Source organism: Saccostrea cucullata, unplaced genomic scaffold (assembly GCF_032062105.1).
Source record: "Saccostrea cucullata isolate Sc308-1 unplaced genomic scaffold, CSIRO_AGI_Scuc_v1 ctg337, whole genome shotgun sequence".
NCBI classification, from domain to species: Eukaryota; Metazoa; Mollusca; class Bivalvia; order Ostreida; family Ostreidae; genus Saccostrea; species Saccostrea cuccullata.
The window spans coordinates 1-27,798 of record NW_026932716.1 but is presented as its reverse complement, the minus strand read 5'-3'; the positions used below and the strand labels follow the sequence as shown (position 1 = coordinate 27,798).

The 27,798-nt window shown below is 34.9% G+C and overlaps 2 protein-coding genes across 2 annotated transcripts; both read left to right on the top strand.

Annotated features, from left to right (window-relative positions):
* Window positions 1–227: 227 nt before the first annotated feature.
* Window positions 228–23,869, top strand: LOC134235898 (uncharacterized). Its single transcript, XM_062718078.1, has 5 exons — window positions 228–314; window positions 22,517–22,798; window positions 22,875–23,054; window positions 23,148–23,660; window positions 23,761–23,869. The coding sequence occupies exons 1-5, from the start codon at window positions 269–271 to the stop codon at window positions 23,817–23,819; spliced, it is 1,080 nt and encodes a 359-aa protein (XP_062574062.1). The 5' UTR covers window positions 228–268; the 3' UTR covers window positions 23,820–23,869.
* A 926-nt stretch (window positions 23,870–24,795) lies between these two features.
* Window positions 24,796–26,611, top strand: LOC134235866 (snaclec 3-like; the record flags this gene model as incomplete). Its single annotated transcript, XM_062718029.1, has 4 exons — window positions 24,796–25,003; window positions 25,469–25,744; window positions 26,011–26,190; window positions 26,311–26,611. Coding segments are annotated over exons 1-4 (809 nt in total), but the record flags the coding sequence as incomplete, so codon positions are not given.
* Window positions 26,612–27,798: the final 1,187 nt, after the last annotated feature.

Here is a 27,798-nt window from a genome sequence, read left to right as displayed (position 1 = left end):
AAGTTTTAGATTTAAAAAGGTTCATTTATGATTTTGAAAACTAATTATTGGTCACTAGTCCGAATTTCTTACAGCGAAATAATCTCAGGCATTAGAACATACATGTATAAGTTATGAACGTTGGTAATCTGGACTGTACCTGCAACCTTTCAGTTGATCAGTTATTTACACGATCCTTGTTATCACCTGTTTATACCTGTGTAACCTTTGATAATTACTCAGTTGATCTCTAAGCACGCTGACCCTTCATTAAAGCAAATCAATCAACATGGGACATTTGTACTTCTCTCTGATTTTATTCTTCCTGACTGGGGGTATGTGAATCTAACTGTTTTGTTGTAAATTGTTTTTATAATGCTGATTACCTTGTTGATTTTGATTTAAATATTGTTTACTATAATATTTTGTTTGACATGTGACTTTAAATGTATCGTTCTGAAAAGATAGGAGCAGAAAAATTAAGTTTTCTCAGTCATGTTTACTTTTCAAGAGAACACAAAATTAGTAGAAAACATGTACTTGCACGATAGATAAACATGAAGTTCAAAATAAATATCTAGACCGAAATTTTCGAGGCAAAATCATTTTTTATCCAAATATGGTGTTACTTTTTTTTATTCTTTCTTCATTTGTCATAGAAAAATAAATCTCGAGTATCGTTCTGAACAACTAAATAAACCTTTAGTCTGGCATCAAAAAGAAATCCTCATCTAGGAAAAGACCTCTTTCTAAGAGTTTGGTTTTGATTCAATCAAGATTTTTCTGTTATAAATATTTGTATCTTGTGTCAAATGATTTAAATTTCATCCTTTTGGAATCTGTTCAAGATCCTGGTTATTTGTCAATATTGGAAGGTATCTTTGAATTGGGTGTCTATGGAAAATATGACCTCATAAGGTTGAGGAAATGCTCTCAAACTTTACTTTTACCGTATGGCAGTCGATTTGAATACCATTAGCTTCGAAAAGTATTTGGCTGACTGATTTAAGACTAAGACATTATGTAGTACTACTGTTAATGTGACTTTCAGATTTCTTGGTATCTAATGACCATGACCTGGACATTTTGATATTTATTAATCAACCCATCCCTGTGATACTTTACGAAGAGTTGCAAAGTGACAAGTTAATTGATATTCTGAATGCTTGGAAATTTATTACAAGAAATTATGTACCGTGCAGTGGCCGTACTTACTTTAAGAGGCATACATCCATGTCATCTGTTACAAATCATTTTATAACTAGTGCTAATTGTAACGGGGACCGTTACAGATGTTCCCCAAACGCTCCCCAACTCCCTTTTGGTGCCATATTCCCTGTAAGCTTTATTGAATAAGACAAACTCGATGCATTTGAGACTTTAATAACGTTTACCCAGAAGTGTACAAAGTTCATTCAAATTTTGCGTGCGTATGTGAATGCATGTGCGTAATGACCATATCATCTATATATTTTTATATACTAAATATTAAAGCATTTATTCCAAAAGTAATAAAAAGATACCCTCATTCAAGTGTTCTTTTTTTTATTTTGCTCATTTCACGAGCACGCACGTGCATACATGAGCATGGTGACCATATCTTCTTGTAGATGTCCGTTACATCTATCTATGTTCTAAATCCCACCCCGTTTGGTTGAAAACCAAGGGAGTTATAGCTGTTTAAAGTTTCAGCCAATCAGAATGCAGCGCACGTACATGCACGTGTATGCATGTGTATGGTGACCATACCTTCTTGTAGTAGTCCAGTATATCTATCTATGTTCCAAATCCCATCCTGTTTGGTTGAAAATCAAGGGAGTTATAGGTATTTAAAGTTTAAGCCAATCAGATTGCAGCGCACGTGCATGCACGTGTTTTCATGATAATTGCTATATATCGTGTTGTAGGATATCCTAATGCATGGCTTTTTTCAAAATTTCAAAGGATTTCGTCAAAAAATAAGAAAGATATTGAGACTTTAGTTTCAGCCAATCAGATTGAAGCGCACGTGCATGCGCGTGAGATCTTGCTATTTTGACCATGTCATATTGTCTATGCTTCTAATATATTCTTATATTATAAGTTTCAAAGCATTTCATCAAAAATTAAAAAAGTTACGCCTATATCAATTAAATAGGTCATTTCACATGTTGCACGTGCACACTCTTGCAAGCACGTGCGCGAAAAATGACCTTCGTTCCACAAATCTACATAACATGTCTACTGACCCTAAAAACATTTCACCTTAGTCGGATGTATAGTTTACGAGATCATTCCCGGACAAAAAAGTACCCAGGAAGAAGAAGAAGAAAAATAATAATAACTAGATGCGATCTCGTTGCGAGCAACGAGTAGGTCTTCCGTCCGATTTTTCGACAAGATGAGATACGATTTTGATGATGATCTTTGTTAGATCATAATGATATCAAGACTTCTCTCTTTATATTAAATTCTTTACTTTTTATAAAATTATTAAATACATGTAGTTATGGATGAAAGACTTTTGGCCCCTAAGAGCCCCTTATTGAGGGGTCAGACCCTTTCTTCCTATCTAATGATAAGGTTTTTAATTTTAAAGATTTTTTGTACAACAGCTATCCAGATATTTCTTTTCTTTTTCGAGCTATGAAGAATAGAAAAATTTAGGGGCCAGTCCTTTACATCCTTAATGGGACGTTTTTGCATATATAGAATGGTTGTATAATGTTTAAAAGACGATTCTGAGCATCTTTTATTCAATACTGCTTATCAAAATATCTCCCCTTTTGGAGATATAAAGATTCCAAGATTGAGCATTTTGTCCCCTTATGGCCCCTAATTACATAACATTATCAAAATTTTACAATGCATTGATGCAGATTGTTATGATATACATTTTTGCTTCAGTTATTCATAACAAAAAATTGATAAATGAAGAGTTATAGATGAAAGACTTTTGGCCCCTCTTTGCCCTATATTTGAGGGGTCACACCCCTTTTCTTCATATCAAATGAAAGAAAATCTAATTCTGCACAACTTTTATTATATATCTTATAACAAATTATTGACAGGTAAGAAGATATCAGAGAACACGTGTTAAATTTTGCGAGATATTTCCGAGCCTATTTTTCGAGCCCAGGTGAGCTTCATATCCTTTTGCGCTGGAAAGATATAGACTCAAAAAAGCAATACAGCATTCCTTCCTCTACCTTCACTAAAAATCTCAGGTCAATATGTTCATTCGTTTTTGAGTGATTGCCTGGACAAGGTGACCCTCTAAAAATCAGTTAATCGGCCATATATCACGACCGGAAGTGACGACGTACTTATAAAAAATTTCCAATAAGGTTCAGATCAATATCTATCAGATCTGAAAGTTTCGTGAAAATCGACCAAGCCGTTTCCGAGAACTCGCGTGCACAAAATCGGTAAGAAAAAAAAAGAATAATAATAATAGGGAAAAAGAAACCGAACGAAAACAATAAGGTCTTCCGTTGGAAACGGAAGACCTTAACTAGTGCTAATTGTAACGGGGACCGTTACAGATGTTCCCCAAACGCTCCCCAAATCCCCTTTGGTGCCATATTTCCTATGAGCTTCATTAAATAAGACAAACTCTATGCATTTGAGACTTTAACAACATTTACCCAGAAGTGTACCAAGTTCAGTCAAATTTTAGCATTACACGCGTGCGCATGTTAATGCATGTGCATAATGACCATATCATCTTGTCTACACAATCTATATATTAAATATACTAAATATTAAAATATTTAATCCAAAAGTATTAAAAAATATGCTCATTCAAGTGTATTTTTGATTTTACTCATTTCACGTGCATGCACGTGCATACTTGAGCATGATGACCATACCTTCTTGTAGAAGTCTGTTACATCTATCTATGTTCTAAATCCCACTCCGTTTGGCTGAAAACCAAGGGAGTTATAGCTGTTTAAAGTTTCAGCCAATCAGATTGCAGCGCACGTACACGCACGTGTATGCATGTGCATGGTGACATGCCTTCTTGTAGGAATCCATTATATCTATCTATGTTCCAAATCCCATCCTGATTGGTTGAAAACCAAGGGAGTTATAGCTATCTAAAGTTTAAGCCAATCAGATTGCAGCGCACGTGCATGCACGTGCTTTTATGATAATTGTTATACATCAAGTTGTAGGATATCCTAATGCATGGCTATGTTCAAAATTTCAAAGGATTTTGTCAAAAAACAAGAAAGATATTGAGACTTTAGTTTCAGCCAATCAGTGCGCAGCGCACGTGCATGCGCGTGAGATCTTGCTATTTTGACCATGTCATCATGTATATGCTACTAATATATCCTCACATTATGAGTTTCAAAGCATTTCATGAAAAAATAGAAAAATTGCGGCTATATCTACTATATTGGTCATTTCTCGTGTTGCACGTGCGCGCTCTTGCAAGCACGTGCGCGAAAAATGACTTTGATTCCGCAAATCTACATAACATGTCTACTGACCCTAAAAAGGTTTTACCTACATCGGACGAACAGTTTACAAGATCATTCCCGGACAAAAAAGTACCCAGGAAGAAGAAGAAAAATAATAATAACTAGATGAGATCTCGTTGCGAGCAACGAGGAGGTCTTCCGTCCGATTTTTCGATAAGATATTATTTTGACAATGATCTTTGTTAGATCATAATGATATCAGGACTTCTCTCCTTTGATTAAATTCTTTTACTTTCTACTTTAAAATTATTAAATACATGTTGTTATGGATGAAAGTCCTTTGGCCCCTAAGGGCCCCTTATTTGAGGGGTCAGACCCTTTCTTCCTATCCAATGATAAGGTATTTTATTTTAAAGATATTTTGTTCAACAAATATTAAGATATTTCTTATCGTTTTCGCGCTATGAAGGATAGAAAAATTTAGGGGCCAATCCTTTATATCCTAAATGGGATGTTTTTGAATATATAGAATGGTTGTATAATGTTTAAAAGATGTCCCTGAACATCTTTTATTCGATACAGCTTATCAAAATATACCCTTTTTGCAGATATAAAGAATCCAAGAATGAGCATTTTGGTCCCTTATGACTCCTAATTACGTAACATATTATCACAATTTTACAATGCATTGATGCAGATTGTTATGATCAACATTTTTGCTTCAGTTATTTATAACAAAAAATTGATAAATAAAGAGTTATAGATGAGAGACTGTTGGCCCCTCTTTGCCCTTTATTTGAGAGGTCACACCCCTTTTCTTCATATCAAATGAAAGAAAATCTAATTCTGCACAACTTTTATTATCTATCTTTTAACAAATTATTGACAGGTATCAAGATATCAGAGAAAACGTGTTAAATATTGCGAGATATTTCCGAGCCTATTTTTCGGCTCAGGTGAGCTTCAACGCCTTCTGCGCTGGAAAGAAATAGACTCAAAAAAGCAATTCAGCAATCCTTCCTCTACCTTCACTCAAAATCTCAAGTCAATATCTTCATTCGTTTTTTAGTGATTGCCAGGACAAGGTGACCCTCTGAAAATCAGTAAATCGTCCATATCTCACGACCGGAAGTGACGACATACATATAAAAAATTTCCAATAAGGTTCAGACCAATATCTATCAGATCTGAAAGTTTCGTGAAAATCGACCCAGCCGTTTTCGAGAACTCGCGTGCACAAAATCGGTAAGAAAAAAAAAGAATAATAATAATAGGGAAAAAGAAACCGAACGAAAACAATAAGGTCTTCCGTTGGAGACGGAAGACCTTAATAATAATAAGAAACCGAGTAAAAACAATATGTTCCCCAACTTCGTTTGGGGAACATAACTAGTGCTAATTGTAACGGGGACCGTTACAGATGTTCCCCAAACGCTCCCCATTTCCCTTTTGGTGCCATATTCCCTGTAAGCTTCATTAAATAAGACAAACTTTATGCATTTGAGACTTTAACAACGTTTACCGAGAAGGGTACCAAGTTCATTCAAATTTTCGCATTGTACGCGTGCGCATGTGAATACATGTGCGTAATGACCATATCATCTTGTCTACACAATCTATATACTTTAATATTCTAAATATAAAAGTATTCAATCCAAAAGTTTTAAAAAATACGCTTTTTCAATTGTATTTTTGATTTTACTCATTTCATGTGCATGCACGTGCATACATGAGCATGGTGACATACCTTCTCGTAGAAGTCCATTACATCTATCTATGTTCTAAATACCACTCCGTTTGGTTGAAAACCAAGGGAGTTATAGCTGTTTAAAGTCTCAGCCAATCAGATCGCAGCGTACGTTCACGCACGTGTATGGATGTGCATTGTGATCAAACCTTCTTATAGAAGTCTATAATATCTATCTATGTTCCAAATCCCATCCTGTTTGGTTGAAAACCAAGGGAGTTATAGCTATTTAAAGTTTAAGCCAATCAGATTGCAGCGCACGTGTATGCACGTGTTTTCATGAAAATTGTTGTATATCATGTTGTAGGATATCCTAATGCATGGCTATGTCCAAAATTTCAAATGATTTCATCAAAAAACAAGAAAGATATCGAGATTTTAGTTTCAGCCAATCAGAGCGAAGCGCACGTGCATGCGCGTGAGATCTTGCTATTTTGACCATGTCATATTGTCTATGCTACTACTATATCCTTATATTATGAGTTTCAAAGCATTTCATCAAAAAGGTAAAAATTTACGCCTATATCAATTAAATCGTTCATTTCACGTGTTGCTCGTGCGCGCTCTTGCAAGCACGTGCACACAAAATGGCATGTTGACAATGTCATCTCATCTACATTGATAATATGTCTATATATTCTAAATATCAAAGCATTACATCGAAAAATGTAAAAGTTACGGGAATTTCAAGTATATTGGTCATTTCACGTGTTGCACGTGCGCGCTCTTGCAAGCACGTGCGTGCAAAATGACCTTCGTTCCGCAAATCTACATAACATGCCCACTTACCCCAGAAAGGTTTCCCCTTAATCGGATGTGTACTTTACAAGATCATTCGCGGACAAAATTTTCCCAAGAAGAAAAATAATAATAACTAGAAACGATCTCGTTGCTAGCAACGAGAGGTCTTCCGTCCTATTCAGGAAAAGAAATCTCGTATAATCGAGCTGAAAAGTTATTCAAAATTTTGGTCGCAAAGAGGATTGAACCCATGTCGCCTTTTTCTGTTTTATCCCCAACACGCAAACCATAAAGCTTTTGGGAGTACTGCTCTAAATATACATGTACTTGTGTGTATACTTTTGCAACAGTACACCTGTCTAATAATCATAAAAGGCGAGTCACTATCAATAATTTGCGCCAAACGCCACAAGTAAATATTCGTGCATTTTCATACATTTTATTTGTTAAAAACTCGACTCTGCAGAACCAGAGAAGGTTTTCTACAGGTCCATTCCCCATCACGGGGATGACCTTACTTGCACATTGGCACCATGTGTATTATCGGCGCAGCCTATTTATGAGAAAATGAAATGAATATTTTTTAGTGTTTAAGAAAACGTTGAACCTACGCTTGCGAAAGTTCTAAGACATTAAAAGATAATTAATTTCTTCTTTATCAAATCAAGAAACTGATTATACGTTAAATCAGCAAATAGGGACCTTTACCTATGCCATGAATATCACAGAAAAAGATTCAAAATTTTGGTCGCAAAGAGGATTGAACCCATGTCGCCTTTTTCTGTTTCATCCCCAACGCGCAAACCATTAAGCTTTTGGGAGTACTGCTCTAAATATACTTGTGTGTATACTTTTGCAACAGTACACCTGTCTAAGAATCATAAAAGGCCGGTCACTATTAATAATTTGCGCCAAACGCCAGGAGTAAATATTCGTGCATTTTCTTAGAACTTATCTATTAAATTGGTGTGATAGCTACAATGAAATAAAATAAATAAAACGTTCTTATCGCCTTTATTTTATTTCGACGTTTAAAAAGTCTTTGTACACATTACATTTATCGTATCTAGCCCAGTTACACTTAAGTAGTGAAACGGAAATTAAATGTTAAGATCGACACTGAATTGCAACGCACTACTACGTGAAAGTCCAAGTAATATTGTTTACATTTCATGCATTCGTATGTCAGAATGGTTTAATCAAACGCTCAGCTGCCTCCATAAACCCCAATTGCGAAATGGCGGAATTCGGAATTGACAAAGACAGCCGCCATCTTGGGCCCGCTTCAGATTTTTAAATATTAATATCTAGAATTCGGATAAACCAATTTTCAAACAACTTAGATATTTATAATCTAATTGTTAAGATGAATACTTTTGATCAATAATGTATAACAAAGAATTGATCTCTAGAGAGTTATAGACAAAAGACTTTTGGCCCCTCTTAGCCCCTAATTTGAAGGGTCAGCCCTATTTTTTTTATATCAAATGAAAGGTCTTGCGATATTGAACATTTTGTCTTCAATATGTTTTAACAAATTATGAACAGGAGTGAAGATATGAGACAAAATATGTCAAATTTTGTGAGATATTTCTGAGACATTTTTTTGGCCCCACCGAACTTTGTTGCCTTTTGCGCTAGAAAGATTTGGAGACCCAATTACAACTCACCAAACCTTTCTCTATTTTCCCTGAAAATCTCAAGTCCATATCTTAAGTCGTTTCGGAGGAGTTTCCCGGACAAGCCGACCCTCTAAAAATCACAAAATCGTCCATATCTCACGACCGGAAGTGAGATAATCAAAAACGAAAAAAACCTATCAAGACCAATTGAATATCTTTCAGATCTGAAAGTTTGGTAGAAATCGGACGAGCCATCTCTGAGAAATCGCTTGCACAAAATCGGTTGGAAGAATAATAATAATAATAGGGAAAAAGAAACCGAACGAAAACAAGAAGGTCTTCCGTTGGAGACGGAAGACCTTAACTAGATGCGTTCTTGTTGCTAGGGCAACAAGCAGGTCTTCCGCCCGACTTTTTGTTAGAAATCTCTGCTCCGTCACGCCATGAAATAGATTTTAGAATGTATTTTTATCGTTTACTTTCATTGACAGCAGACTCTCAACACAGATCGTGATTATTACAGTTATTCCACAAAATATCTCAAAATATAGTTTTTAAAATCGACAAAATCTTCCATACATTATAAAAAAGAAAGAAAAGTCATATGCAACTGAAAAAAGACAAAAACAAAGAAAAAAATTTTGCAACGCCCCCAGCGGGATTCGAACCCCCGACAGTGAGACAAAGTTTGGATTGGTCATATCTTTGCAACAAATGCACGCATGAAAATGTTGAAAACATATTTAAAGTTCTTAAAAGATACTCTATCAACCCTGTGATTTCCAAGGAAAAATAGTGAAAAACCAAAAAGTTGAAAAATTAGACTTTTAGAAATCACTTCCGTTTGCGACCGGAAGTCAGAACGACGAAAAATGAAGGTCGATCAACACACCTACATTCGATGTTCTATCACGTCCGTAAGTTTCAATTTTATATCTGTTACTGTTCTCGAGAATTTTTTGCGACAAAATTCCATTTAAAAAATACAAATTTCCCCAAAAAACGCGAAAAATAAGTAAATTTCAAAAAGTGAGGGACACCCCTGGAGATATTAACATGATGCACCATCCCTGAAAAAATCGTTCAAATTGAACCACGCACAGCGGATATATGACCTGTACTATGAAAAGTGGAATAATAATAATAATAATAATAGAAAACAGAAGGAAAACAAGAAGGTCTTCCGAAGGAAGTCGGAAGACCTTAATAAGAAACAGTAGAATCACTAGAAGATCTTCCGTGAAGACGGAAGACCTTAATAATAATAAAAAACAGACGAATAACAATAAGGTCTTCCGAAGGAAGTCGAAAGACCTTAATAAGAAACAGTAGAATCACTAAAGGTCTTCCGCTAATACCTTAATAATAGGGAAAAAGAAACCGAACGAAAACAAGAAGGTCTTCCGTTGGAGACGGAAGACCTTAATTACAAAACGCCAGGCTAGGTTCATGTCAAAACATGGCTGACGCAAAATAATTCCTGAATTTCCCCCTTCAATTCGAGTATTTCTGCATTGGACAGGGCTGATGTTTCTTATGAGATGATAAACCATGTATAAACTGTCTTAGTTTAGCGGAATCATGAACATTTTCGGCGTGATGAATGTTTTGTTTACAGTGGCGGTGAGGGCATCGCGCAACGTTGGAGCGGATCCAAGCATTTATGAATGAATAAAAAAGATGGAAATAGAGTTTGATTTCTTCTATGTTATTTAATGACATTATTCATATGCAAGTAATAGATATATAAAAGAAAACGCGAAATGCTAATAAATGCAGCTGAAAATCTTTATTTTCTCTAGATAAAAAAAAATGAAATAAAATAATTATAAATTCTACATACAAATCATAGGAAGAATGAATGATGGCAAGTTATCAGATGACATTAGGGGAACTGATTTTTATGAATGAAACTTTTAAAACGTTACTTGTACGTTGTAGATGTTCTATCTGCAAAGTCTACCTGTCTGCGCGCTTCCGGGGGGGGGGGGGGGGGGGGGGGAGTCTTGAATATAGACTTGTAAATTACCATTATCTTGTAGAAAGAATTAAGCCTGGTCATTTTCTTAACTTCAAGAAGAGTGTCTTGTTATGTAAATGTCAAGGTCAGTTTATGTAGAATGTAAAAATTAAAGCCGAATTGGCATTCATTTCAATACGTGAGAAAGGTGGGGGATAGGTCTTTTACAGCTCACAAAAAAGAAATGGGGGGGGGGGGGGTGAGGTATAAGATGAACACATATAATATATTCTATATACACACTTTATTTACTATAATCTCGTCTCAACTGAACCAGGGATGTTTTTCTACGGGTCCTTTCGCCATCCCGAGGAAGACTTCCCCTGCACACTTGTGCAATGGGTTTTCCCCCTCGCGAGGTCTATTTATGAGAAAATGAAATGAATATTTTTTAGTGTTTAAGGAAACGTTGAACCTACGTTTGTGAAAGTTCTCAGGTATTCAAAGATATTTAATTCCTTCTTAATCAAATCAAGAAACTATTTATACGTAAAATCATCAAATAGGGGCTTTTACTTTCGCCATGAATATCACCGAAAAAAGAAGAAAGTAAAACAAAGAAATGTTCAAAATCGAGTTTTTATTCCCTTTTCTGTGACGACCGGAATTAATGACGACGGAAAAAATGTTCATGCACAAATCTTCAAGTCATGATCTATGATATCTGACACAGTTAACTTTCATATCTTAAGCTGTTCTAGAGAAATGCAGCGGACAAAGGTCATTTCCAACATTTGGTCAATACGAAAATAGTAAGAATACTAGATGAAACTCGTTGCGAGCAACGAGAGGTCTTCCGTCCGATTCCGGAAAGAAAAAGTTAAATCGAGCTGAAAATGTAAAAAAAAAAAAAAAGATTTGCACACAAGGGGATTGAACCCAAGTCGCCAGCATAAAATTTCAACGCACTAAATATTACAATATCGGTTTCCTACTTGTACAAAGCAGTAGCCTCTCTCTTAAAAGTATGAAAGGTGGGTCACTATTCAAAATTTTGCAGCGCCAAACGCCAGGAGTTAATCTTCGCGCCTAACACATTTTACAAATTCCATATTGTATATATGCATGTAAAACTAAAGCGGTGAAACTGTTATGAATTTTTAAATTTTTTCAATTTCCTGTTTATCCCCAAAGTGAACTATCCCGATTAGTTAATCGAAAGAGGTTGAAATGTTTCGCCGAAAAACATGGCTCGCCCTACGACGGTCAAGGAATCAGATATCATTTATGCTCAATAACTTGAATCAGGGCTTTGAGACAAGAATACTCTAAAATAAACTCCAGCGATCTTTAAAAAATCGTTTTCTTATTTTTGTCTTATTTATTAGTTTAATATGACACAAGTGTGCATAGGTAAAACAGTGGTTAAGATTTAAACTTACAATATTAATTGATATTCTTTTTTGAGAAAGTATTATTACTTATAAGTATGATTTCAGATCTGTTTTTCCGTGGTGCACAAAAGATATTAGGTATCGTATTTCATTTGCACATTTAGTCTTTTCTTTTTCTACTTTGAAAACCAGCCAAAACCAATTATAGACGACGTTAGTTTGACACAGAACTGCAACATAACTACGACGTGACAATCCAAGTATTCCTTTACATTTCATTTATCCTTATGTTACTTTCGTTCAAGCAAACGCTCGGCTGCCTCCGTAAACCCCTATTGCGAAATGTCGGCGTTGACAGAGACAGCCGCCATTTTGGACCCGCTTCAATTTTTGAATGCTAATATCTAGAGTTTAGATTTATCAATATTCAAACAAATTATATAGTAAGCATTATAGAAGGGTTTTATATTATCATACCAAAAATAAGTGAAAAATACTGAAAAACAAAAAAGTTAGAAAATACAATTTTTTTTAATTTGCATCTCGTAATGACCGGAAGTACTGACGACGCATGAAAAGGTGATTCTGCAAACCAGAAAGTCACAAACTACCATCTCCAATAAGTCTCTGGTTCATATCTTTAGCCATTTTCGATAAAAAGGGGCGACAAAATTGCATTTTAAAATCAGAAAATCGACCATAACTTGGCACCAGATGCGAATTTTCCAAATTTCTCTCCGGATGTAACAACTTCATATAATGACACATATTTTGTGAAAGTGTCAGGAAAAACCGCTGAATAGTTTTCGAGAAATCGCGTGCACAAAATTTTGTCAAAAAAAGAATAAGAATAATAAGAAACAATACAATCACTATAAGGTCTTCCGTGAAGACGGAAGACCTTAATAACTAGATAAGAAACTCGTTGCGAGCAACGAGAGGTCTTCCGTCCGATTCTGAATAAAACCCCCGCAAAATCGAGCTGAAAAAGTCATAAAATTTTATGGAAACAAAAGGGATTGAACCCGGGTCGCCAGCATGAAAATCCAAAGCGCTTACTATTACGCGGGTACCCCTATTGCTCAATTGGGACCACAGCTCTAAATCTACTTGTATATACTTCTGAAACAGTACATCTGTCTTAGAATAATGAAAGGCAGTCACTATTCATAATTTTGCGCCAAACGCCACAAGTAAATCTTCGCGCCTTTTCTTTGGAATGTCCCATTAAATAGGTGTGATAGCGTCAATGGAAATAAAAAAGAACGTTCTTATAGCTAAAATTTCAAGGTAAAAAAATTGTTTTTAACACATTTACAAATTCTATGACGTAAATAGATACGTAACACTAAATCAGCGAAACTGCTATAATTTTTTACTTTTAAAAAATTTTCTGTTTATCCCCATACTGAACTATCCCTATTAGTTAAACTTTCATGAAAAGGTTGAAATGTTTCGCCGAAAAACATGTGTCGCCGTAAGACGGTCAAGGAATCAGATATCATTTATGTTCAATAACTTAAATCTATTCTTTGAGACAAGAATATTAATATAAACTCAATTTTTCTAAAAAATGGTTTTACTATGTTTGTCTTTCCTATTAGTTTAATATGACTCAAGTGTGCATGAGCAAAACAGTGGATACGTTTAATACTTACTATATACATCGATATTGTTTCTTAAAACTATTATTTGTAGCTATGATTTAAGATCTGTTTTTCCGCAAAACAAATGATAGTAGGTATATATGTATTTCATTTGCACATTTAGTCTTTTCTTTTTCTACTTTGAGAACCAGCCAAAACCAATTATAGAAGACGTTTGAGACGACCATCGATTTAAACTTAGTTTGACACAGAATTGCAACGTAACTTCATCGTGACAATCCCCGTATTCCTTTACATTTCATTTATCCTTATTTACTTTCGTTCAAGCAAACGCTTGGCTGCCTCTGAAGACCCCTATTGCGAAATGTCGGAGTTGACATAGGCAGCCGCCATATTGGACCCGCTTCAGATTTTTAAATGTTAATATCTAGAGTTAGGATTTATCAATGTTCAAACAAATTATATAGTAAGCATTTTAGAAGGGTTTCTATTAACATTCCAAAAATAAATGAAAAATATTAAAAAACAAAAAAGTTAGAAAATACGAACTTTTTAAATTCGCTTCCGCTAGCGACCGGAAGTAATGACGACACACAAAAAGGTGATTTCACATATCTAAAAGTCATCATCTATTATCTCTAACAAGTCTCCAGTTAATATCTTAAACCATTTTCGAAAAAAAGGGGGGACAAAAATCCATTTTAAAATCAGAAAACTGTCAATAACTTGGAACCAAAGGTGAGTATTCCAAATTTTCCTATCCATGCCACAACTTCATATGATGACGCATAATTCCTGAAATTTTCACAGAAAACCACTGAATAGTTTTCGAGAAATCGCGTGCACAAAATTTTGGGGAAAAAAATAATAATAATAATAATAACTAGAAATGAAACTCGTTGCGAGCAACGAGAGGTCTTCCGTCCGATTCTGATATAAAAAACGAAAAATCTAGCAGAAAAAGTTATAAAAAAAAGTCGGACATTCGGGGGAGCGAACCCGGGTCGCCCGCGTGATAATCCAACGCGCTAACCATTCTGCCATTGAAAACACCGCTTCAAATTTTCAAATGCTAATATCTCGAGATTGGCTTTTTCGATTCTAATAGAAATTACATATAACGCGTTTGCAAATGAGTCTCTATTTAGATTAAAAACAACGAAGAAAAATATTGAAAAACACAAAAATTGAAAAATTGCATTTTTTAAATATGCTTCCGGCAGAAACCGGAAGTGCTGACGACGCACGAAAAGGCGATTCTGCAAACCACAAAGTCATTATCTATCATCTCCAATAAGTCTCCAGTTTATATCCTCAACCATTTTCGATAAAAAGGGGCGACAAAATCGCATTTTAAAATCAGGAAATTGTCCATAACTTGGCACCAGAAGCGAATTTTCCAAATTTTTCTGCGGATGTAACAACTTCATATAATGACACAAATTTTGTGAAAGTTTCATGAAAAACCGCTGAATAGTTTTCGAGAAATCGCCTGCACAAAATTTTGTCAAAAAAAGAATAATAATAATAATAATAAATAAGAAACAATAGAATCACTATAAGGTCTTCCGTGAAGACGGAAGACCTTAATAAGAAACAGTAGAATCACTAGAAGGTCTTCCGTGAAGACGGAAGACCTTAATAATAACTAGAAACTCTTGTTGCTACAGCAACAAATAAGGTCTTCCGTTCTCCTCTTTTATCTGTAAGAAGAATTTTTTTGTATTTAAAAAAAAACAAAATGCAAAAAAAAAAAAAAAATATCAATTCCTCCATCTGGTCTCGATCCCAAAACCATTAGTATGAAAGTCGGACACGCTAACCACTGAGCCACCAACTTCCACAACATTTCAGGTATTCTGTAAGCTTATTATTTTAAGGTTGAAGGAAATAGTTTCGAAGTGAAAGAAATAGTTTCGTAGTAAAGTACCGGTCAAATTTCTTAAAAAACTAAGATATTCCCTGTTTGATGTGATATTGTATGTAGGAAAATGATTAGAATAATTATGGGACACATTTGTAGTGAAGCAATGGCACTTAGCATAAACAGAGTTGTAAAGCGAAACTAATACACGTGGTCAGTTACAGAGGAAATTCAAAATCCCAGAAAAACAGTGAGTCATGGGCATTTTTTCAAAAGCATATCGTATCAAGCGGGGTAACTGCAATTGACCTATCTCAATTGCGCGGAAATTTAATTGATATGAAAAATCGTCATTTCCGAGTTTCAGCCGATTCATATTTAAATCTAAATAAAATTAAAATAAATTCCATACACCTAAGAAAGCAAGAATACTTGGTATTAAAATGTCGTAATGGAGCAGGAGAATCGAATGATATTAACAATAATTGCAGAAATAGCCAATACGAGTTTTAATTAATTTTTATGCCAAGCAATAACTTAATTTCAGACAGAAAAAAAATGCAGATTTTGCCGATATTCACTAGAATTTCAAAATACTTCAGAGACTCACCTTAAAACTCTCAGGACACCTTCTTTCAGGTCTCTTCTTTCTTTTATTACAAATCTTATGCCGATATTTCGTTTCGTTTGACTTGTAGACATTTTCTCTAAGTTGGTGTTGATTGTTTTGTTTTTTTTTTAGAGAAAGGAGGGGATATTTTATAAGCATTTGTTAGAGTAAGAGTTGCAAATACCTCCACGACCGTCAGCTTGATTGTGACCTTTGGGTCAATGGGGCCAAAGAACAAGGTCATTTATCAAGGTCAAAGGTCAAGGTCATCAGAGAGAGAGAGAGAGAGAGAGAGAGAGAGAGAGAGAGAGAGAGAGAGAATTTGAGATAAACACTTGAAGCTGAATCTAGATAAAGGTAATGAATATTCCTTAATTACTTTTTGAGTAAGGGTCAAAGGTCTCATTTTGAGGTTTCTCTATACATTTGCAGTCTGAATAACATGTCCCAAAATCATTTCAAATACTCTTTTTACAAAAGATATTTATGGGATAGAAAGAAACTCAATTTATGCAGTTTTTCTCTCATAACCGGAAGTCGTCGTTTTTGTTTCCAATGGGACTGACATATTTCGAAACTACTTGTAAGATGCTATAAGGTAATACTTAGAAAAAATCCTTAAAGAAAAGTTTAAATTTTTTATTTATTTGATCACTTCCTGTGACAACCGGAAGTGACGGCGGACAATTTTAAACTCAAAGGATTTGTCTACTCGTCAAGTTCTACCATCCCTATTAGTTTGGTGTCTTAATCTCTTACCGTTAACGAGATCTAGCAATGATAACTTCTGATTTTGAGGACATGAAGTCGAGCGACCGGAAGTGAATTTTACTGAGATATTAGACATTACTGTAGACATTTGCAGTCTGAATAACATATCCAAAAATCATTACAAATACTTTAACTATAAGAAATATTTATGGGAAAGAAAAATACTCAAATTATGTAGTTTTTCTCTTATAACCGGAAGTTGTCGTTTCAGTTTCCGGTGGGACTGATATATTTCAAAAATACAAATAAGATGTTATAATGTGATGCAAAATATGTTTCATGAAAGAAAAGTTAAAAATTTAGATTTTTTGGATCACTTCCTGTGACGACCGGAAGTGACTGCTGACAATCTTATCCCAAATGATTTTGCGTACTTTTCATGATCTACCATTTATATAAGTTTGGTGTCTTAATCTCTTACCGTTTACGAGATCTAGCTATGATAACTTTTCATTTTGAGGACAGGAAATCACGCGACCGGAAGTGAATTTTACAAAGATATTTGACGTTACTGTAGTCATTTGCAGTCTGAATAACATATCCAAAAATCATTACAAATACTTTATCTATAAAAAATATTTATGGGAAAGAAAAATACTGAAAATATGCAGTTTTTCTCTCATAACCGGAAGTTGTCGTTTTTGTTTCCGGTGAGACTGATATATTTCGAAACTACAAACAAGATGCTATAATGTGATGCAAAAAAGTTTCAAAAAATAAAAAGTTGAAATTTTCGATTTCTTTGATCACTTCCTGTGACGACCGGAAGTGACGGCGCACGATGTTAACCCGATTGGTTTTGCCTACTTATCAAGATCTATTACTCATATAAGTTTGGTGTCTTCATCTTTTACCGTTTCTGAGATATGACTCGGACAAAACTTTTTTGAAAAAAGCGGAAATCGGACATAACTGACGACCGGAAGTGAATTTTGAAAAAATGAAAAAAACGCCTGAGCGTATTTTCATTCTCTATCATCCCTGAAAATTTCAGGAAAATCCGTCCAGCCATCTCTGAGAAATCCGATTTACAAGAAAAGGGGAAAAAAAAAATAATAAAAAGAAACAGTAGAATCACTATAAGGTCTTCCGTCTGAAACGGAAGACCTTAATAAAATTGTAACGGGGACCGTTCACGGCAAAATATGGATGTTCCAAAATAATCCCCAACTCCCTTTTGGTGCCATATTCCCTATAAGCTTCATTAAATAAGACAGGTCTGATGTTTGATTGAGATTTAAAACGTTTACCCAGAAGTGTAAAATTTCATTCAAATTTTAGCATGCACATTTTCGCATGTGAATGCATTGCAGTAATGACCATATAATCTTGTCTTTACAATCTATAGATTTTAATATACTAAATATCAAAGTATTTAATCCAAAGTATTGAAAAATTCGCTAATTCAAGTGTATTTTTGATTTTATTCATTTCAAGTGCACGATATATACAAGATCACATAATGCTATGCGACCAATTTTCTTTCTAGAAGTCCATTACATTTTTTTATCTATGTTATAAATTCCGTTTGGTTGAAAACAAGGGAGTTAATAGCTGTTCAAAGTTTCAGAATCAGACATCAGCGCACGTACATGCACGTGTTTGCATGAAACTTTTGACCATGCCTTCTTGTAGAAGTCCATTATATCTATCCATGTTCCAAATCCCATCCTGTTTGGTTGAAAACCAAGGGAGTTATAGCTATTTAAAGCATAAGCCAATCAGATTGCAAATGCATGCACGCGTTTTCAATGTAATTACTATATATCTTATTGTAGGATTCCTAATACATGCCTATGTTTAAAATTTCAAAGGATTTTACAGTTTTCAAAAAAAGAAAGATATTGAGATTTAGTTTCACACAATCAGATATGTTTTGACACGTGCATTTACGTGAAATCTTGCTTTTTTGACCATGTCAGGTTTATCTATGCTTCTAATATATACTTCTAATAGTAGTTTTAAAGCATATCATCAATAATTTTAATAGTTACGTCTGTATCAATTATATTGGACATTTCTCGTGTTGCACGTACAAGCTCTTGCAAGCACACGTGCATGCACAAATTTCATGATATTTTTTTATTACGGGCTGTAAGAAAATGTATGTCTTTTTGACTATGTTCAAAATTTCAAATGATTTTATCAAAAAACAAGAAAGATATTGAGACTTTAGTTTCAGCCAATCAGAGCGAAGCGCACGTTTGCTTTATCAAATCGTGAAAAAAATGCTATTTTGACCATGTCATCTTGTGCATACTAGGGGCTTTATATCTTATGCCATGAGTTTCAAAACATTTCGTCTAAAAATAGAAAAGTTACAAAGAAATATCCATTATATATTGGTAATTTCAAGTTTTGCACGTGCGCGCTCTTGCAAGCACGTGCGCGCAAAATGACCTTGATTCCGCAATTCTACATAACATGCCTACTTACCCTAAAAAGGTTTCCCCTTAATCGGATGTGTACTTTACAAGATCATTCGCGGACAAAATTTTCCCGAGAAGAAAAATAATAATAATAATAACTAGAAACTCTTGTTGCTACAGCAACAAATAAGGTCTTCCGTTCTCCTCTTTTATCTGTAAGAAGAATATTTTTGTATTTAAAAAAAAAAAACAAAATACAAAAAAAAAAAAAAAAAATTACAATTCCTCCATCTGGTCTCGATCCCAAAACCATTAGTATGAAAGTCGGACACGCTAACCACTTAGCCACCAACTTCCACAACATTTCAGGTATTTTGTAAGCTTATTATTTTAAGGTTGAAGGAAATAGTTTCGAAGTGAAAGAAATAGTTTCGTAGTAAAGTCCCGGTCAAATTTCTTAAAAAACTGAGATATTGGCTGTTTGATGTGATATTGTATGTAGGAAAATGATTAGAATAATTATGGGACACATTTGCAGTGAAGCAATGACACTTAGCATATACAGAGTTGTAAAAGCGAAACTAATACACGTGGTCAGTTGCAGAGGAAATTCAAAATCCCGGAAAAACAGTGAGTGAGTCATGGGCATTTTTTCAACACCATATCGTATCAAGCGGGGTAACTGCAATTGACCTATCTCAATTGCGTGGAAATTTAATTGATATGAAAAATCGTCATTTCCGAGTTTCAGCCGATTCATATTTAAATCTAAATAAAATTAAAATAAATTCCATACACCTAAGAAAGCAAGAATACTTGGTATTAAAATGTCGTAATGGAGCAGGAGAATCGAATGATATTAACAATAATTGCAGAAATAGCCAATACGAGTTTTAATTAATTTTTATGCTAAGCAATAACTTAATTTCAGACAGAAAAAAAAATGCAGATTTTGCCGATATTCACTAGAATTTCAAAATACTTCAGAGACTCACCTTAAAACTCTCAGGACACTTTCTTTCAGGTCTCTTCTTTCTTTTATTACGAATCTTATGCCGATATTTCGTTTCGTTTGACTTGTAGACATTTTCTCTAAGTTGGTATTGATTGTTTTGTTTTGTTTTTTTTTTTTAGAGAAAGGAGGGGATATTTTATAAGCATTTGTTAGAGTAAGAGTTGCAAATACCTCCACGACCGTAAGCTTGATTGTGACCTTTGGGTCAATGGGGCCAAAGAACAAGGTCATTTATCAAGGTCAAAGGTCAAGGTCATCAGAGAGAGAGAGAGAGAGAGAGAGAGAGAGGTAAACTTGAGATAAACACTTGAAGCTGAATCTAGATAAAGGTAATGAATATTTCTTTATTACTTTTTGAGTAAGGGTCAAAGGTCTCATTTTGAGGTTTCTCTAGACATTTGCAGTCTGAATAACATGTCCCAAAATCATTTCAAATACTCTTTTTATAAAAGATATTTATGGGATAGTAAGAAACTCAATTTATGCAGTTTTTCTCTCATAACCGGAAGTCGTCGTTTTTGTTTCCAATGGGACTGACATATTTCGAAACTACTAGTAAGAAGCTATAAGGTAATTCTAAGAAAAGTTTAAATTTTTGATTTATTTGATCACTTCCTGTGACAACCGGAAGTGACGGTGGATGATCTTAAACTCAAAGGATTTGTCTACTCATCAAGGTCTACCACCCCTAGTAGTTTGGTGTCTTAATCTCTTACCGTTAACGAGATCTAGCAATGATAACTTCTGATTTTGAGGACAGGAAGTCACGCGACCGGAAGTGAATTTTACTGAGATATTAGACATTACTGTAGACATTTGCAGTCTGAATAACATATCCAAAAATCATTACAAATACTTTAACTATAAAAAGTATTTATGGGAAAGAAATATACTCAAATTACTGGGTATGTAGTTTTTCTCTTTTAACCGGAAGTTGTCGATTTTGTTTCCGGGGATACTATCATATTTCAAAACTACAAATAAGATGCTATAATGTGATGCAAAAAGTTTCTATAAAGAAAAGTTGAATTTTTCGATTTCTTTGATCACTTCCTGTGACAACCGGAAGTGACGGCGGACAATGTTATCCCAACTGGTTTTGCCTACTCATCAAGATCTACCACTTGAAACAGTTTGGTGTCTTAATCTCCTATCGTTTACGAGATCTAGCTATGATAAGTTCTCAACTTGAGGACAGAAAATCACGCGACCGGAAGTGAATTTAACAAAGATATTTGACCTTCCTGTAGACATTTGCAGTGTGAATTACATATCCAAAAATTGTTACAAATATTTCATGTATAAGAAATATTTAGGGGAAAGAAAAATACTAAAATTATGCAGTTTTTCTCTTAAAACCGGAAGTTGACGTTTTTGTTTCCGGTTGGACTGATATATTTTAAAAATACAAATAAGATGTTGTAACGTCATTCCAAAAAAGTTTCATAAAAGAAAATTTGAAAATTTTGATTTTTTGGAACACTTCCTGTGACGACCGGAAGTGACGGCGGACAATCTTATCCAAACTGAATTTGCCTACTCATCAAGATCTACCAATTGTATAAGTTTGGTGTCTTAATCTTTTTCCGTTTACGAGATCTAGCTATGATAAGTTCTCATTTTGAGGACAGGAAATCACGCGACCGGAAGTGAATTTTACAAAGATATTTGACGTTACTGTAGACATTTGCAGTCTGAATAACATATCCAAAAATCATTACAAATACTTTATCTATAAAAAATATTTATGGGAAAGAAAAATACTGAAAATATGCAGTTTTTCTCTTATAACCGGAAGTTGTCGTTTTTGTTTCCGGTGGGACTGATATATTTAGAAACTACAAATAAGATGCTGTAATGTGATGCTGAAAAAATTCAAAAAAGAAAAGTTGAAATTTTCGATTTCTTTGATCACTTCCTGTGACGACCGGAAGTAACGGCGGACAATCTTAACCCAAATGGTTTTGCCTACTTATCAAGATCTATTACTCATATAAGTTTGGTGTCTTCATCTCTTACCGTTTTTGAGATATGACTCGGACAACATTTTTTTGAAAAAAGCGAAAATCGGACATATCTGACGACCGGAAGTGAATTTTGAAAAACTGAAACCTGCATTTTAAAGATATTTTGACTCTCTATCATCCCTGAAAATTTCAAGAAAATCCGTCCAGCCATCTCTAAGGAATCCGATTTACACGAAAAGGGGGAAACAGAGTAAAAACAATATGTTCCCCAACTTCGTTTGGGGAACATAATAATAATAAGAAACAGAGTAAAAACAATATGTTCCCCAACTTCGTTTGGGGAACATAATAAGTCATTGATCTTGCTTCTGTCGTATTTTTTATCTTTTGGCATAAACCATACACAATTTTATCTATTTTATGACAAACAATTAACCATGCTAATGGGTTCTTCTTTTTAGGTCTTTGTATGGACACTTCAGACTGCCCTCGTCATTTAAGTAAATGCGACCTCTATGTTTACGGTGACTATTGCTTAAAAGTTCACTATGGTGACTATGACTGGGAAACTGCCAGAAAACTGTGCCTCAATGAGGGAGCTGATCTTGTACAACCAAGAACATCCGGTATACAGGAATATATCCGGGTCAGCTTACTGCCCCAGAAACAGAGATCCGAGGAAGACGGATTCTGGATTGGTGCGACGGATTTAAATTCTGAATCCCATTGGAGATGGGTGTCAGGTAACAACAAAAAATTCTCTAGTTGTCATTCTTCTCTTTTGATAATGTGGTTAACCAGAATCTGGATTCTCTTCAGGTGACCCCCGAATGCCGTACAGTAACTGGGAGTCAGGGCAAGGACCCTCTCAGTCTGGATTTCTGTTTGCCGCTGGAGATCTGGAGGACTGTGCATTAATGAAAATCCAGGACGGATTCCGTTGGCATGACTACCCATGTTCTAATTTCTTTTATCATTACTCATTTATATGCCAACACAGTAAGTAACTTCAACAATCATAGGGATTTAGTCATGATTAAATATAATTCTTAAATTTCTTAATTTGGCATGGCTTGAATCATTTCATTAAAGAAAAGATCCCACGCTCAACACAGGCAGCGCATTTCAATCACACTCACCCAAAGACTTCCAAGTATGTACCACCAACCACGACGAAATACGTCCCACCTACAACGACAAAATACGTTCCACCTACCACAACAAAATACGTTCCACCGACTACAACCAAATATGTTCCCCCAACTACAACAAAATACGTTCCACCGACCACAACCAAATACGTTCCTCCAACAACGACGAAATACGTTCCACCAATCACAACCAAATACGTTCCCCCGACTACAACAAAATTTGATCCAGAAACTTTTACGACGACAAGGTTTGTTCCTTGGACGGAGAAAACAACTATGCTTAGTGAGAAGACACGATCATCAACAGATCAGATGATGACAGACACACCATTACCTTCCACAACAATGAACACAAATACCCCTCTCCCATCCACTACGCCGGAAGAGCCATCAAAGTCGCCCTCCGCCCCTGATGGTTCTGGTGGTGATCCTTTCAGTGTCGGATTTGCATCTAGTGAGTTGAATTAAAATGAAATAGGTTTTTAATTAATCGGGTTTGATATCTACAACATAAATGCAATTACTTGAAAATAAATTTTGTATTTGTATTTCAGCCAGAAAACCACCCCCTTCTACCACAGAGGAGAAATCAGGAGTACTCATCATTGGATAAGATTTAGTGTTATTGAGTTTAACAATCTGAACCAAAATGCCTGAAAGATATTGTACCTTGTAGAGATTAATAAAACTGTATTGATATTATATTATGACTTGTTTAAAGAACTATTTCTATCACTGAGGAGAAACAAGACGTTCTCAGCTTTGGACACATTATCTGAGAGGTCGGCAGTGGATGCTCACTCCTCCATGGCACCTGATCCCACCTCTGATGTTTCGATGTTTGTGTTTGCTCTGCTCCAAACTTTGTATTGTTTCATGGACTTTTGAGCTTGAATACTGATCTTTATCTCCATGTATTTAGTTTGTATGATTATAAAACAAGAATATAACGAATTGAGATCAAATAGGGTAGACAAAACGCATCTTGAAGAGGGCATAAACACTGTCCCTGAAAACAAGAGGAGGTATAAGGTGCCTATGAGAAGTGTCTCCTGTCGATCCATCACACACATCATTAGCATTTGTTACTAATTATTATTAAATCTCTTCAATGCGACCCATTTTTTCGTTCAATGACTTAAGGGAGAAGTCAAATTTTTGTCATTCATATTTAACTCGCAACTAACCACACATATCGTAAGAGTTGTTTTAAAAAAAAATGCATTAGACAGTAATGTTCGAATATGATTTTTTAAAACTTTTTAATAACAAATTAGACAGTTAGAATAAATGAGAAAAAAACATTCCAGAATGATTAAGCAGTAAATGTTCTAGTTTTGTAATTGAGATCGATACCTTCAAAACTTTGCTTTGAGGAAAAAGTGGAATTTTTATTTTTCATACTCAAACTTTGGAACTATCATATACTGTATGCATATTTAAAAAGCTCAGGGAGGTAATTTTGTTAGTGTGCCTTTTAAAACATGATTTTGATATAAATCTTTCGTGTAAGGGATACTTTATTTTGATGAAGGCATAGTACCGATGCTATTCTTTTGCGTTAAAGATCTATATTAGATGGGTCTTTGATCCCTTTGTTATGCTTTCAAACCAGCAAGTACAATCAAAAGATAGCAGGAACTGAGTGCAATATTTCAGTGGGAATGACTTTTACTGATAAACAATGAACTATCTTTCGTAATAGTAAGATACTCAGTAGCGGAACATACTTTAAGTCATTCCTGATGAACATGGATCAATATCTCTGCTTTTTATTCATTTCACTGATCAAGATTGGTAAGTACATATCGTTGATATTAAAAAGAAAACAAATAGTAGATCTTTTTGTAATTCCATCTTGAATTTAATATTTCTTAAAATATATGAGCAAATAAAATGAGTCATCTTGGTTCTTAACATTACATTCACAAAACTCCTGGGAAAAAAAAGAACAGAACTTTTTTTCAGAATTTTAAATTTACGTCTTCGGTACAAATGTAGGTGCCTTTGCTGGCTATAGAGCACGGACTTTCGGTAGTAATATTCATGATTTTGATAAATGTTATAATGTCTTATCAGTAATTTTTTCTGATAATGGTAGATTTTTGTCTTCAGTCTGGCATTACTTTTCGGGATCTTATCATTAACAAGCAGCTGTCAAAGATCCCAATTTAGGATAGGAAGAGTGTCGGCCATGTTTTTGAACAAAAGAAAAGAGACCAATTATTGTCAAGCGATTATTAAATTATAATTTTCTTGAAGTTCATAGTTTGCCCGCTGACAACTGTCCGTCACATCTGAGTAAAAGCGACCTGTATACATACGGGGATTTTTGTCTGAAGGTGCATTATGGGAACTACGACTGGGATGACGCAAGACACAAGTGTCGTCAAGAGGGCGGAGACTTAGTTCAGATCCGGGATTCTGGGATGCAGCATTTTCTCCAAAGAGTTTTGTCAGGTCAAAGGTCAGAGGAGGACGGGTTCTGGATTGGGGCCAGCGATAGGGACTCAGAATCACATTGGAAATGGGTCTCAGGTGAGGTATAGGTACTCAAGGATCTAATTAGGAACAAATACTATATAGTAATTAACATTACTGGCTTTTGAATCAAACTAAATAAAAAATAATCTATGTATTATCTTGACTTGAGTTTAACTGAAAAGTATTGCAACAAGGACGTAAAATTTTATTTTAACTAATTTAATTTACCTTCTATTGAGGTGACTTCAAAAAGAGTGCCATAAGTGCCACACGCAGTTTTTTCGATTACATTTTTCCCCACATTATAAAATATTTGGCAGGTGATCCTAGAATGAGCTACAGTAATTGGGAGTCTGGACAGGGACCATCTCAAAGTGGCTTTTTCCTCGCCAGTGGAACCATTGAAGACTGCGCTCTTATGAGAGTAGACAGTGGATTTAGATGGCACGATTATGACTGTAGCAGTATATTCTACCATTATTCATTCATCTGTCAATACAGTAAGAAAATTTAAAATGATATTCCCGTTGTTGACAAAAATACTTTTTCCAACAGCAAAATGCTATATTCATCAATGAAAAATGTCTTATTAATGGCCCTTAATTTCAACATAAATATAGGCAAACTGCATCATACTACACCAGGAAACCATCACACCGATAGAACAACAAGTAAACCGCAAGGGTCTACCACAGTATTTATAAACCTAACTTCTCCCGACACCACGCCCTTCATACCCGACACCACAATATACTCCACACCACCGAAGACTGATGCTCCAATAGACACAACCCCACCCCCTACAGACGCCCCAGTACCCACAACACCACCTGAAACTGACGCCCCTCTCTCCTACCACGGACATGTTTACACAAGCCCCGTTTCCTACCACCATGTTGCCAAAGACCACGCCTCAACCTAGTGAGTAGAATTGTCAGACCATTAATAGCCATTCTCTGTAACCACTTAAACTTCGTTGCCATGCATGGTCACCGATTTTGATGAAACTTCACCCATGCTTAGTACTTGACATCAGAAACAAATATCAAACAAAATTTCGTTGCTGTGTGTCTCGGTTGCTATGGTAACAGCCGGAAAAGTTTGAAAAATCGAGATTTTCAGCCACTTTAGATCTTGACTGTGGCTTAATAAAAATTAGAAAAAGCAAACAAACCATTCTCACAAAAACATGACACCGTGATGTCACTTATACTGTAAAGAAACTGTTTAGAATATATCTCTAAGTAAGTGGTAACCTAGGGTACATTTGGAATACATTTAAAATGCTGAAATATGCTGAAAAACACTCCGTATTCACTAATGGTAGGTGTTACATGCTCAAACTCAATCAACGACTTAAGAAAAACAATGAAAATGTTTTACCTTAAGTATATAAGTATAAGCAGTATTATTCTATAAATAACATTTATGGTTGCCATGGTAACACAGTGTAACCATGCAAAACCAGTAACTAAGATTGGGTTAATGCTACTGTCTTGAGAAAAAACATGAAAATTCAAGACTGGCAAATATGCGTCCTTAGGAACTTGCAACACCAAAACCATAAGAAAAATTGGGTATAATTGCTACTTTGCAGTGTTACCATGGAAACAAAGTACCAGTGCTTAAAAGTGAATTATTTTTCGCTGCATTAAGAAGTAAATTGCCATTTAATCAAGAAACAAATTAAAGGACTCAGCTTGAATAGTACTTATCTGATAGAACTGAAGTTGAATATCATATATTGCTAAAATTTGATGAATAAAACAACACTGTTGCTATGGTTACCAAGAAGGGAAAATGTTCGATTTTGTGAACTTTATATCAAATATTAAACCCTGTGTGCCAACTTCTTGCATCCACTTAGAGATTGGATGATAGTCAAAATTAAAAGTCAAGTTAGCTGTTAATTAATATCAATCATAAAAGTTTTGGGAATCTACATTTAAGGGTACGTATCCAAGGAAAGAAAATATTTTTCAGGTTTTTTAAGCATATATTTTCTGCTTATTTCCATAGCAACGCTCTATTTAAAAAATCTAATCTGATTTTTTTCAAATGGGAAAACTTGGACCAAACCAACATCTTATAAAATTGATCATTAGTTA

Excerpts from the sequence above, each read along its gene's own strand:
- LOC134235898 (XM_062718078.1), top strand. The coding sequence starts at position 269 with ATGGGACATTTGTACTTCTCTCTGATTTTATTCTTCCTGACTGGGG. Across the intron at positions 22,799-22,874 it reads CCATTGGAGATGGGTGTCAG|GTGACCCCCGAATGCCGTAC; the intron begins GTAACAACAAAA and ends GATTCTCTTCAG. Across the intron at positions 23,055-23,147 it reads CTCATTTATATGCCAACACA|AAAAGATCCCACGCTCAACA; the intron begins GTAAGTAACTTC and ends ATTTCATTAAAG.